Source organism: Tachysurus fulvidraco, chromosome 1, assembly GCF_022655615.1.
Source record: "Tachysurus fulvidraco isolate hzauxx_2018 chromosome 1, HZAU_PFXX_2.0, whole genome shotgun sequence".
Classification (NCBI taxonomy): Eukaryota; Metazoa; Chordata; class Actinopteri; order Siluriformes; family Bagridae; genus Tachysurus; species Tachysurus fulvidraco.
In genome coordinates, this window is record NC_062518.1 from 29,762,931 (window position 1) to 29,776,497 (window position 13,567).

Genomic DNA, 13,567 nt, shown 5'->3' on the forward strand with positions numbered 1-13,567 from the left:
CCAAAATAAATGGCACTGTTTAACCATTTTTTTCAGGGTATGCAAACCTTTGGATGCAACTGTAATAAAGCATGTGTATTTTACAGATCATGACAAAGACAAATGTGTTCATATTCGGAATAACGGTCATCAAAAGGACAGATAACAGAAGATCAATTCTAATTAAATGAAAGCACAGGCTTTAGGAATCACCATAAAGTATTTATCCCTCCAATATCCCTCATCGCTGTGTCAATTTATTCATTTATTACAAGCGGAGCAGTCGCACCTTGCTCATGTCAGAAGTCTTAATGTAGGGTTCAGCGCAGTGAGTGATCCCATTCTGCAGGACCTTCTCCACCCGAGCCACCAGGAAGACATCTGCATGAGGGTTGGTCACAGAGAAGATGCCCTGGAGAATACAAAGACATTCATCATGCCATGCTGCTCCTTTGACAATACAGTTCAAATACAGATTAAAATAGATGATGATGATGAAGAGGGAGTGAAATTTGCACTATTAGAACTTACACAATCAAATTACAATTATGAGATCTCACATAGTTCACTGTACACATAGAAAGCAGGGTTAGTGAAAGGTTTCTGCTAACTAGTTTACAGTGTGAATAAAATCTACATATTAGAAGTGGAAATATTGAGATCTTAGCTGTTGTACATCAGTAGGGTTTTTTTTATTATACATGAGCCAGTATTTTAGCTTAATACTGATAGTATACATACACACTGCATTTAATACCATAATCCATCTGTTACCACTAGATACCATCCGATACACATCCATGTAACTTCTGTACCTGTACAATCTGTTGCACCTTATAGTATTTACATATAATATATTTACATATACCTACACATACACATATATAAGTACATATTGCATATAATTTGTAGTGCTACTGTAAGGATGCCCAATAGTACACTGCGTGTACTGACTATATGTATGAGCATATTGCACATTTCACCACTGATTTCATTATGGTTGTTAATTGTACATATTGTACACACATATTGCACTGACTATATGTATGAGCAAATTGCACATTTTCACATGCCAACTCATTATCTATATCTTTATCTGTATAACTGTTCTGCGATTTCTGGAGTTTGCTCCTAAGAATTTCACTCACCAAGGCATTTGTGCTGTGGTGATGTGACAATAAAAGTGACTTGACTAGTAAATGATATCAATAATAATAAAAAATCAAATCAATAATCTCAAGTCTTTATGGTTAATGATGCATATTAATAATGCGTCAAAGGAAAGTCATGCTGACTCTGGTGAAAAATAGAGCTATGGCCAAAAGCAGAAACAAGAGAAGAGTTTACTGATGACTTAAAAACACTCAGGTCAGGAATAAATGTCTAATATGATGCAACAATGATTTTTGACATGTAGCTTATCTATTCTAAAGATGTGTATACTGCTACAATGAATAACTGTGTATAATAAATAAATGATGCAGAAATTAAACATTCTATTCTATATGTCTCTGTTACAAGACTTTTTCCCCATTAACAGCCTGTTTTTTAAAGTTTACCTAGTTGTTTTTTAATTATCTGGTATTAGATTCCCATTAAAAAATTGGCTGTAACAAGTGGAGTCTCTTTTGCATCACAGATGCTATTTTCTGTTCTGCTGAGAGATTCTCTGGCTCGTGTCAGTTCCAGTAAGCCACGTCATAGTCCCACCCTGGCAGTAAAAGCACATGGCTGTCTGGGCACAGGCTATGATTTACTATGCAGCACCAGCACTGTTGAAGAAATGGCTCTGATGGATCAAGGAGGAAAAACAGAATCACTGGGTTTTATGAATGCAATATGCAAAGACCTTTCTGATTGTAGGCAAACTTCAGAAGTAAATAAGTGAACCTTTTTTTATTTACATACTTAATGTTAACTAAAATTATTGAATATTTACATCTTATAGATTGTACAAGAAGGAGGCCAGATGTCCAGGCAAAATCTACCAGATTCATCAATGATTCTTCATTTCATTTCACTTAATTTCATACTTCTGCCCTACTACAGTTACTAATAATGCTTATAAAGTTTCTATTCTATTAGATTCTAGTAGTTCTATGTCAGAGTCTAATGAGAGGAAAGGCAATAAATTTGTCTTCACTCGAACCTGGCTTGTATTGCTATTAAACTGACAGACAGATAAAAGTTTATGTTACAAATATCCATTAACTAATTCCACCATTCTGGTAGAAAAAAAACATCTGTGTTACTGAATACTCTAATCTGATTGGTCAGACGGTGTTGGTTCTGACAGTAATGCCAGCTGCAAAGCAAATTTATTTAAGAGGTGTTGTTTCCATAGTAACAGCTAACTCACATGCACATTTATGGCTGCGGAGTCATGTGATCTAAGACAATTTGTAGGCTACATTTCCCCATTCTGGCTAGCAGGTTGTGCAGGTCATGCATGTTGTAGTGTGTGTTGACTGACATAACACAATCAAGTTTACATACACTATATGAACAATAACGATATGTAATGAGTCATTTTACCACTTTCAGACACCCTTTTCGATCAACCAGCTCATGCATAGTTCTGTGGTTTTCATGAGATATATATTTCCTGCACTCTTGAATTAAGCCTGACTTCCTTTCTTTTTTCCATCACATGATTACACGGCAAATTAACAAGTGTATTTTAAAGTTTCTCTATTCTCAGCAGCCATATTCCCAGCCTTAGACTTTCTGTGTGTTCATTTACAAATTGCTAGAGTATAAAAATTGATTCAACACTTGATGTTGTTATGGCAACTATTGTTGTGTTGTTATGGCAACTATTGTTGTGTTGTTATAGAAACTATTGTTGTGTTGTTATGGCAACTATATGTTAAGGGAATATATTCAACTATGGAACAATTTACACTTAAATTTCTTGTAAACAATATTCTATCCTACTAAAAACCATTCCTAATCTAAATAAAGTTCACCTCCTACCTTAGTGGGAAAGCGTAGAAGAGACTCGGACACTCTCTGAATAACAGGTAAGGCATTGACTCTGACTGCATCTGCCACTTCTCTTCCTTCTGTCTCAGAGGGTGTGTGAGGGGCCTCAGACAGCATCTCTCTCACACATGCTGGGTTCAGATCCACATGGAAATCTTCTGAGATCTTACAGCCTTTGGCTACATCAAATAAGGCTAAAGTGATGAAGAACGGCTCCAGCTGGAGTAAGAAGAAAGAGATAGAATCACAAATAATCACAGCCGCAAAATGAACAGTTTAAGAATCAGATGTGACAAAACTATAGGTATGATTTCTAATAAGAGAATGTAGTTTAGTTGATAGTACATTTACACAACCGAAGTTGACCAAAGTGCTGTACATCCAGACGTAAAAAGCTAAAACATCACAAAGAAAAAGACAACACACATCTAAACTGTGTTAAATGACAAAGAGTAAAAATATTAAAACAAGATTTAAAGACTTTAAAGATGGCAATGAATTCCAGAGCTTAGGAGCAGCAACTGCAAATGTTCCATCACTCCTATGCTTCATCTTTGCTCTAGGGACAACCAAGAGCAAGTTATCTGCAGGCCTAAGGGACCTTGACGGAACATACAGTTTAATAAGGTCAAAAAGATACGTTGGGGCCAGACCGTTCAAGGATTTACAAACAAACACTAAAACCTTACAATTAATCCTAAAATGCACTGGAAGCCAATGAAGAGAGGCTAGTATAGGAGAAATATGATCAAGCTTACACATTACTTTCAACAGAGAGGAAAACATGCATAACCCTTTCAAAGTCTTTGAATGATAAGAAAGGTTTAACCCTAGATAGTGGCCTTAACTACAGAATTGACATATTTGTCAAATTTAAATATCGCTGTCAATGTTTACACCAAGTAATGAATTAAACTGTATTTGGAAGGTGGAATACCTACACTGGGCCTTTATAACACATTCATAACTGTTGCACGACAATGCTCGAGGATTCATATAATAATACTTGTATAAATACTTACGTGAACAGGAAAAGTATACTGTTAGACCTTTTACTTCATTACTATGTTGGAAGTTAGCAGTACAGTATTTTCTTCACTAGGAATGTTAATGAACGTGGTCCATTTCCACTGAAAGCTATTATAAAGCATTATTTCATTTCCAGCTTCATTTAATCAAGAAAGCCACACATTAACTGAATGAATGATTGCATTGCCTTAAACTAAATTGGTAAACAGTGTTGTGATGCAATAATTGATGCATTCTGTGGCTTTTCTTTTTTTAGCCGAATAAGCGGAAAAATCCACTCTTTTTTTTTTTACTCTATTAATAAAAACAAACAAAAAGATAATGAGTTGAATTTAATTTAACTGATCACTAAAGCTGTTTATTCACATTGATGCACCCAGGAATGTACATATAATATAACATGGCTACATCACGGAATGGTTTTTTTTTAATGATTTTTACCTAAAATTTCATAATGATATCAACTTGAACAGTCACATAAAATAACTTCCATCTGGTGCTGCCTAAGATAAAAACACCAGCAATATGCATGACAGGATACTCTACTTATAACTATTTCTAAAACTCTCATGCTTACTATTGAGAGGAGTGCCACAGTTTTTCCAACCACACTAGTGTCTGTCAGCATTCTTGCCGATATGCCATCCACTGTGCTCTGCTTAGGATTATGTTCATTACTGTGGTTTATAGCCCTGTCTGGGCAAAAGCAGTGCTTGTGCCAAAATATGAGCCTTCCTTATTCAAGTCTCATTCAGACTGACCTGCCTGGTGCCTTTTCTTATTGATTTCAGAGGACTGAGTTTTTGCAAATGTAGAAATTTCCGAATATATACAGACTAAAAGTGCATACTGGCTCGTTATATGAAAATCGGATCTGTCAAATGCAGGTAAGCTAAAGAACTATTTCAGCCGTCAAAACCATGACATGATGTGTTTTTTTTTTTGTTTGTTTGTTTTTTTTTTAGTATTTGGTAAAATTTTTGATGGCTGAAATGGTTCTTTAGCTTACAGAAGTTGGCTTGTTGCATAAAAATAAATGTTTACATTTACTGCATTTGGCAGACACATTTATCCAGAGCGACTTACATTTATCTCATTTATACACCTGAGCAATTGAGGAATGCAGCTTGTTCTCACTGAGAATCGAACTCACATCCTTCTGGTCAGTAGTCCAACACTTTAACCACTGAGCTACCACATCCCCCACATTTTTAGTATAAACTGACAAAACTGTGCAACACATAAATTCTTAAAAGGGACAAGTGTATCTCTGTTGTTTAGGAATTTTGTTGGCATAGTTTGTGTCTATTTGTCTACTGAAATTATACTAATGATTACTATTATCCTACAAGGTGGGTGCGGTTGCTGTGCCCATTCTCTAGAGTTTATAGTATACATCATCAATCATATGCTGTGAACTTAGCAGTCACTACAAATCAATCCAGCTGAACACAGGAATGATTATTTATTAGTGTATTAGACAACCATAATCAAAATATCAAGTAAGGGAAGGTCTATGTTATACTACCAAGACACTGTGCTGATTTTTCCTTTTATTTGTCACCCAAGTGTATGTGTAGAATGATTTCCTACGTTGGTTGGAACGCCGTCGTTTTTCTCACTGACGGAACCCTGCAGGCTAAAAGTCAGGTCATGGCAGTTGACCATAATACGACGACCAAAGCGTTCTTCAAATGGCTTCACATCTGGCTCAATGCCTGAGAAATCCAGTCTCTGTGAAGAGAATAAGACCATCTCAATTAGATCCAGTCATTAGACTACAGACACAGGAAGAGTATAAGACAGAAAGAGTCACACCAATAATATTAGTAGGGTATAATGGCTACCAACCTGTGTCTCTGGATCTAGGAAAAGGATCTTCTGCCTAGATTCATTCCTGTTGATTTTATTGAGCTGGTCTGTTTCTCTGGCATACTGGAGATTAATGTTAGATATTTATTATAAAGACATTGAGGTTGGCAGAGAGAGAGAGAGAGAGAGAGAGAGAGAGAGAGAGAGAGAGAGAGAGAGAGAGAGAGAGAGAGAGAGAGCATTTAACAACTGAATCTGAATTTGTAGTAGACAGTTTGGTAATAAATTAGAGTAAATCAATATATAATAAGTAGAGTGAGTTATTTTTTATTTGTTTTACCTTCATAAGCTCTGGATGAAGACTCCTTCCAAAGCCCTCGGTGATGCTCTCTGTCTTCCCTTGGCTGCTGGTTTCTTCATCTGAGTAAAGAAGGCATACATACATATTTGTGATATAGTCAAATAGAGCTAATAGAGCTAGGGTAAAGGCTCAATTTGCCCCTATGTGGGACTGCTGATATTTAGGTCAATAAAACTAAGACATAAAAGCAACACAAACTAAAAAAGATCTGTCCCATGTTGGCTGAGCTGGTGAGACCACCCATCAGCCTCTGTCTCTAATTCATCTATAGAGTCTGCCCCGTTGACTGAGCTTGTGAGGCTGCCATCCGTCTGTATATGATCTGGATAGTAGAGGACGCTCCATGGGCCTCTGATGTAGGTTGTGTTGTGAAGGCCACCCTGCACGTTTGTGGTGTGAGTGCTGTTGTTACCCTCCTGGGTGTCTTCAACAGACTAGGCTCAGCCGATGTATAGGTTTAAGCCCTCCCCAAATTTTTCAAATCATCTTGATCCAGGTGCCATTGGTTCTCCTGGATCTGCTATGTTTGTTCTGACATAAACTTTATAAACTCTGTTGCACCTATGATTCAAACTAGCATTCTGTCACGGATGGGTTGGAGACATACACAAGCGCAGACTATTTTATCAGATCTAAAACGAATCAGCATACAGTATAACAAAATATTCCGTCCTGTTTACTTCACACCAAAAGGTTTTTAGCTAGACCTAAAATATAATCGACTTTGGATTAGTTTGACGATGAACCAGACTGAGCCAAGGACTACAACACCACTCCAACAGCTAGCATATTACTGCACATAAAAAAACATCTTCCATAAAGTGACATGGTGCTTATCTTTAACATTCTCTGGGACGCTCTGCATTGAGAATTCTGTGATCTTAACGTAACTTAGAGCAGAGTCATTTATAACTACTTTTATTGCTGCAGTAAATTGATGTAGCAAATAATGAAACAACATTATAGGCTTCCCAGAATTTAGTTACTTACTATATACTTAGCAGTGTTAAGTCATATGTAAAATGCATACAAGTAGGTGATCACTACAAAACTAAAATGTGGCCCCAGAAAAACAACACACACACACACACACACACACACACACACACACACACACACACTCGAAAGAAAACAGAACACGGACTGAAAGATGACATACAGCTGCATGTGGGATATGCCGAAACTGTCACGGGTTATGGTCATCTAATAATTATTGAACCTGTTTATCAAAATTGCCATGGTTCACATTTATCACTATATACATCATTGTTCAAAACAATGTTCAAAACAGACCCATACAATGATCTATGAATCATTCAACTACAAAAGAAACAAAAGCTTGTCATTTCTCTCAGTACTGTACATGGCAAGCTTCTAACTGATCTCTCTAAGTCAACTGTCCGAGCTTGTGCTCTGTCCAACAAAACTCCCACAGAACAGCAGAATCCAGTCATGGCCCATTCCCAGTTTGCCAACGCAAGGAAAAATATTTACCCACAGTCCAGAAGAGTGGGATGAGCTCTGCTCTAATGAAAGGCATCAAACAGTCTCAAACGCACAGCAACACACATACACAAGCAGGCTGCACGTGTAGCACAGGCACTCCAAGATCCCCTTTTTCTGACAGCCAGGAAACTCTGAAAGCAAAATACTCTTAAACAACTTCCTCAGTAAAAAGAAAGTGTAAAACTTTGGAAAAGGGAAGTAACAGAGACACAGCGGCGAACAACAAACTACAGTAAACTAAACCTAAACCACTTAAAGGGTGGACAGAGTGTAATTTTAAACTTTCTTAATGTTGCACTTTACGTAAGTTATTTGTATGTGTGATTATTTATAGGTTGTGGGTGAGCCGGTTAGAGTAGAATCACTATACTATATTACAGATTATAGAATCTAAAATATATAGTGTGGTCAAATTCTCAGTAATTTGGTTGCAAGGCTTTATTATAATGCATTAATGGAAACAAGTGTATTATAATAAACCTGAAACATCCACCATACAAATGCTTGTGTAAGTATTTGTATGGTGGATGTTTCAGGTACACAGAATTGTTTGATATAATGAACAAGACCTTTATTTTGCACTGTTTCTAGTTTCAGTGCTTTCACAGCTACTATAAAACAAATGGTAAAATGTAACTGTAAATTGATAAAAATGGATAAATTGGTGTTTCATAATGCCCATCAGTAGATAAAAATAAATCAGTTGAAAGACTGCTGTGGTTAAAATGAAATAAAACATATTGGGACCTGGCCCATGGTGGTTTATTCCTAAAATATAAAAGTAAAACACAAGAATGCAACGTGCATATGTCTGTACCATCAGCAGATATGATCTGAGGTGTGCTCTTTATTGCATGTGAGCTCTGTGCAACTGTGGCATTAATGTTTGTATCAGCTGGCAGTATGAGAATAAATAACTGCCAGCACCATAGCACAGTGTATGTACTAAAGGTCTATGTGAGAAAGGCAGACATGCCGGATGTTTCAGCCACGACCATACCACAGCCCAAGAACATACACAGTAAGATCGTCTCAACCCCAACAGAGAATGTGAACCAGATGTAGCTGCAGAAAATTCTGGCAGATCCTGACTAACACCAAATAAAAAGGACAAAATCCTGCCAGTTATCTTGTAGTGGTACAGCATTTCTCACTAAACAAATTCAAATCTAATACATGATACATGATAGTCAAAGGTAAATGAAGTCAAAGACAAATTTATCAATCAGTCAATGGCCTTTTATAACTTAATAAAATGCAGTCATTGTTCAATGCATCACAAGTGACTCTAGCTTGTTATGTTATAAATGAAGAATTGAAACAAAGTTGGGACAAAATCTAAAACAAAGAGATGATGCAAAGTGGAAAGTGAAAAGGCGAAATGCAGGCCAAAATTTATGAAGGGGAGCGTGCGAACAAGTACGCTATATGTACGGCAAAAGTATGTGGATACCTGACAATCACAGTCAGATAAACATGCTGAACATCCGTTTTCAAAACCATGGGCATTAATATAGCTTTGGTCCCCTGTTTTTAATAGCCTACACAAACTGTCATCAACGAGGTCAGGCAAGTAGCCAGCGTTCCTGTTCATACAAAATGTGTTCAATAGGGTTGAGGTCAGGCCTCTGTGCATTTCCCTTAAGCTCTTCCACGCCAAACTTTGCAAACCATGTCTTCATGGACTACATTTTATGCACAGGGGCATGGTCATGCTGAAGGTGTAAGAGAAGAATAAGTCTTTGCTGTTATGTATGAGAAATAGAGTGAAATATTTTTTTGGATATCCCAGCTTAGGAAGATGGAGTCAGGGCACAGGGTCAGCCATGATGCAACACTCATTGTGCCTAAAGGCGTAAGGGCCAGACTCATCTGTTAGAGCCACTATTGCCTCCCATTCCCCACCCCCACCTGCTGATCAGGTGTCCACATACTTTAGACTATAGTGGGAATATTATGAAATAAATAAATAAATAAAATAAAGGGAATTAAAGAAATAAGTGAAATCTAAACCACAGCTGAGCCTGTCAAATATGTGAGAAACAGAAATGTAACTAGCCAGTGAAATTCTGAGACAGAGGGAGTACAAGACAGATAAACACACCTAATGCACAGTCTGAGGAGTCTGTTCCATTCCTCCGATCCTCTGAAGAACTCTGAAGAGCAAGTTTCAGTGTGTTCACCCAGTCCTCCATCTCAACTTCACTGTCTGCTGCCAAATAGTGACTGTAGCGCTCTTGCATCTTCAGCTCAAAGCCATTCCGACGCATCTTAGGACACTATGAAGCACACACAGATCATTTAGGCTATCTTTCTCAGTAAGCATTTCCAGTCGAGTGCTTAGCCTTTGAACTCCAACAACTGCTTCAAATAAAAGGTCTCCAATGTGCTAAGTGCAAACTTTATTACAAGTCTGGCCACTATCCTAATCTCAAACCTAAGCTTTCAAGGATTTTTCCATGGTTAAGTGTACTAAGAAGGAGTACCGTCACCACGTCGATACAAGAGTCCAAGTAGATGGAGCCTTTGGTCTCTTTACAGTTCTTCTCATCTTTGTAGGAGTTGAGAATGTAGGAACCATCAGGGAGCTGAGACAGGTAGAAATACCGCCTCTTGAACACCTAGGGTTAGAAAACCACGATTAAGTAAATGAGGTTGACATTTAAATAAAGGAATCAAGGTGAAGATGAAATACAGACGTTAGATCTGTAAAACAGGAGTTCAGATTAATTTACCTTCATTGATACAGAAAGGCTGCTGTTGATATTGGCTTTATGGAGCCATCCCTGTTTCATCACACCTCCTTTCTGAGAGCACAGCGATAAGGAGTCCTTATATTCACACACACACACACACACACACACACGCACGCACACACAAACACACACACACACAGAATTAATTATGTTGCTTTTGAAACAGATATGTTCTGCTGGGAATCTGTGAGCTTCCATGGGACAGTTTTATGTATTTCACACTAAAGCTGCATTCATACAAATTAATGCTGACTCAGGAGTGCTGTCCCTCACTTATACACCCTCCCCCACCCTTCCATATTAAAACACCGTCTACAACACGCACGTACACACACACACACACACACACACACACACACACACCTAACTAGAATTTAAACAGACAGACAAATCAAATCTTGAATCTTCTCTCATCCAGCCAGTCAAAGGTGCGCTATATCAATCGAATGGGCTCATTCCAATTATTTTAGTTATTAATCATGTTTATCAGTGTTTCTGGATACCAGAGTAAGCAGACAATTACACAAATAAGGCACTTTTGCCTTTCTAGAGGGCAAGAACTCCAATTAACATTGATATGAGTTTTGTTATGATTTACCAGCTATATTTAACTATATTTGCCTGTTTTCTTTGCAGCATCAATTCCAGCAGCTAATGTAATTGGCTAGGCAACTAATCAGATTCTAACCAATTAGTTCAACTTCTGTCTTGATTATTTAACAAGTAGGACAGCTACTGTTCACTGGTTTATGCCTAATGCTTGCATATCCCTTTCTCACATCTTCATTTTTTATTGGGTACACATTAGTTATTTATACCTATAGCATTGCTCAATTATATCACCAGCAATCCTAATTGATGTTTTCTGGAAAAACAGCACAATTACTCAAAAGAAAAATCATCTCCTAACCGTCTTAGATATATAATAAAATTCGCTTTCTCATAAAAACTTGACCTTACTTACTTTAATCAGTTAGAAACATTATTATTATTAATAAGTAAAGCATGATACTGTTAAAAAAAGACTTGTTCTTTCATCATCTCACAGCCATGTAAAGAGACTCGTGAGCATTCTTCTGGTCACATGTTTTGGATGGATTCTAAATTTAAATGATATTTACAGCATCAATGCTGTTTCTCTGTGTGTGTGTGTGTGTGTGTGTGTGTGTGTGTGTGTGTGTGTGTGTGTGTGTGTGTGTGTGTGTGTGTGTGTGTACGCATATATCTCTCTAACCTAATTGAAGTTGCCTGGCGCCCTATATCAATGCGCTTTTCTCTAGCTCTCTACTGTAATGTGATTGTCCAAGTGCACTCCCTCCTCCTTCCACATTTCTCATTCCTTCCCCCCTTTCTCTCTCGTTTTCTTTCCCTCTTTCCCTCTCACTCTCACTGCTCCTCTGAGACTAAAGAATCGATCATTCTCCCGCTTCCCCTTTTATTCCGACCACTGTATGAATTAAAAGCTTTTATTTTCCATCATTCATTTCAAGAGGCATCGACAGGGTCATGCGAATATAAGGAAGCAGTATTGGAAATTAGTTGTGAGGTTTTAAGATCTCTGCATCATGATCATGATATCATAATCTCAACAACCCTACAGAGAAAGGTACAAAGCTGTTTAAAATTAGACCGGCCTCTAAATGGTATCGACGCATTACGGACACACAAAACATGGGGAAAGGCAATAGTTTCTCCTTTAATAGTCACTCGTCCTCTGCATCTCGTACCATCCAGATCGACTGGATATTTAATTTGGGGCTATTTATAGTGTGAGAGCCCAGGCCACTGAAAAGATCTCTGTACTGACTCTAGACATGTGACTCGGATTTTCCTCTTAACAATCAAATCATGACTTTAAAATGATGGCAGCAATTTTTAACATTTATTAGATTATTAGACATCTGAATCAGTGTCTCAAGGATACTGTAACACATATGGTCACACTGCAGGTTCACTGATTCCTGCTAGACAGCACACTGGTCAGGAATTTCGAATCACAGACAGACACACTGAAGTCCTCTTACCTCCTCTCCCTCATCAGTCTCAAACACGTGGTATGGGAGTTTCTCAGTCTTAGTCCCTTTACTGGAACAGAAAACAAAGAGAAAATGCTAGAATGTGAGCAGATCAGTGGAACAACTGGGTAAATTAAAATTTTATCAAATGTACATTAAAAAGAACACAATAAAACTAATATCACACAGAATGTAAAGGCCGTATATTCAGAGTTTAATTGACCGGACGTAATTGGGAGTTAATACCAAAATTGCACACACTGGTTGACATAAATACAGACTTAACCAGTGCTAAGGCAATTATGTAGGAGTTGCACACAAACAGTGTCTCAGTTGCTCACAGTTCTACATTCCTAACAGACCATTCCACAGAAACGTGCCAGCTATCTTTCCATGAAATAAAACTTAACAAAAGTTGAGTCTCAGAGCAAGACCATGAACCCAATCAGGAATTCTGAGTTTGAAAATGGCCAAATACACTCTACCATTTCCGATGTGGAAAACACACACACACGCAGAAAATAGTCAATATGGTCAATATGTAGCATAGCTGAAGAGCTGGATATGTTTAAACCTGTTGTTTGAGTGAAGACTATTTTTTGAGGAAATCTGTTATATGTATTTATACAGATAAATTAGTAGTATTGGTATACAGAGAAGTTCAAGGCAAAAATAGTGGACCTATTATGCTGTGGGGGGAATTTTGCTGGTATGGTTTGGCTCTACTAGCATGTCATCCAGCTAGAGGGTATGACTGCTCAATGAATGGTTTGATGATTATGATGTAATTCATGTGCTATGGCTTTGTCCAGTCACCAGATCTCAACCCAGTGGAACACATATGAGAGATCATGGGGTGACTTTTTAAACAGCTCTCTCTTGCATCATCAAACTGGATATGTGGAAAGATATGTGGACAAATAGCTCTAGTACAGTAACATAGATCTGCAGAATCTATGCCAATGCACTGAAGCTGTTCCGGTGGCTCATGGTGGACGAACAACATACAATACACTTTAGTTCTCTTCGATTTGTCACCTGTCTGTATGTCATGCCATGCTCGGTGCCCACCATCTATGTGTTAGTGTAATTTCCATGCAAAAGAAGATAATCATACATATTCT

General features: G+C 37.7%; 1 protein-coding gene across 2 annotated transcripts in view; it reads right to left on the reverse strand.

The window, feature by feature from the left end:
* The window catches only part of dock11 (dedicator of cytokinesis 11), a 60,979-nt gene that overhangs the window by 40,686 nt on the left and 6,726 nt on the right, over window positions 1–13,567 (reverse strand). For both annotated transcript variants that reach the window (XM_027169559.2, XM_027169558.2), the window contains exons 5-13: window positions 12,453–12,513; window positions 10,408–10,503; window positions 10,159–10,293; window positions 9,777–9,951; window positions 6,146–6,225; window positions 5,845–5,928; window positions 5,587–5,727; window positions 2,956–3,183; window positions 269–391 (exon numbers count right to left, since the gene is read on the reverse strand). In XM_027169559.2, the coding sequence (XP_027025360.1) occupies window positions 269–391; window positions 2,956–3,183; window positions 5,587–5,727; window positions 5,845–5,928; window positions 6,146–6,225; window positions 9,777–9,951; window positions 10,159–10,293; window positions 10,408–10,503; window positions 12,453–12,513 (1,123 nt within the window). The remainder of the gene's footprint in view (window positions 1–268; window positions 392–2,955; window positions 3,184–5,586; window positions 5,728–5,844; window positions 5,929–6,145; window positions 6,226–9,776; window positions 9,952–10,158; window positions 10,294–10,407; window positions 10,504–12,452; window positions 12,514–13,567) is intronic.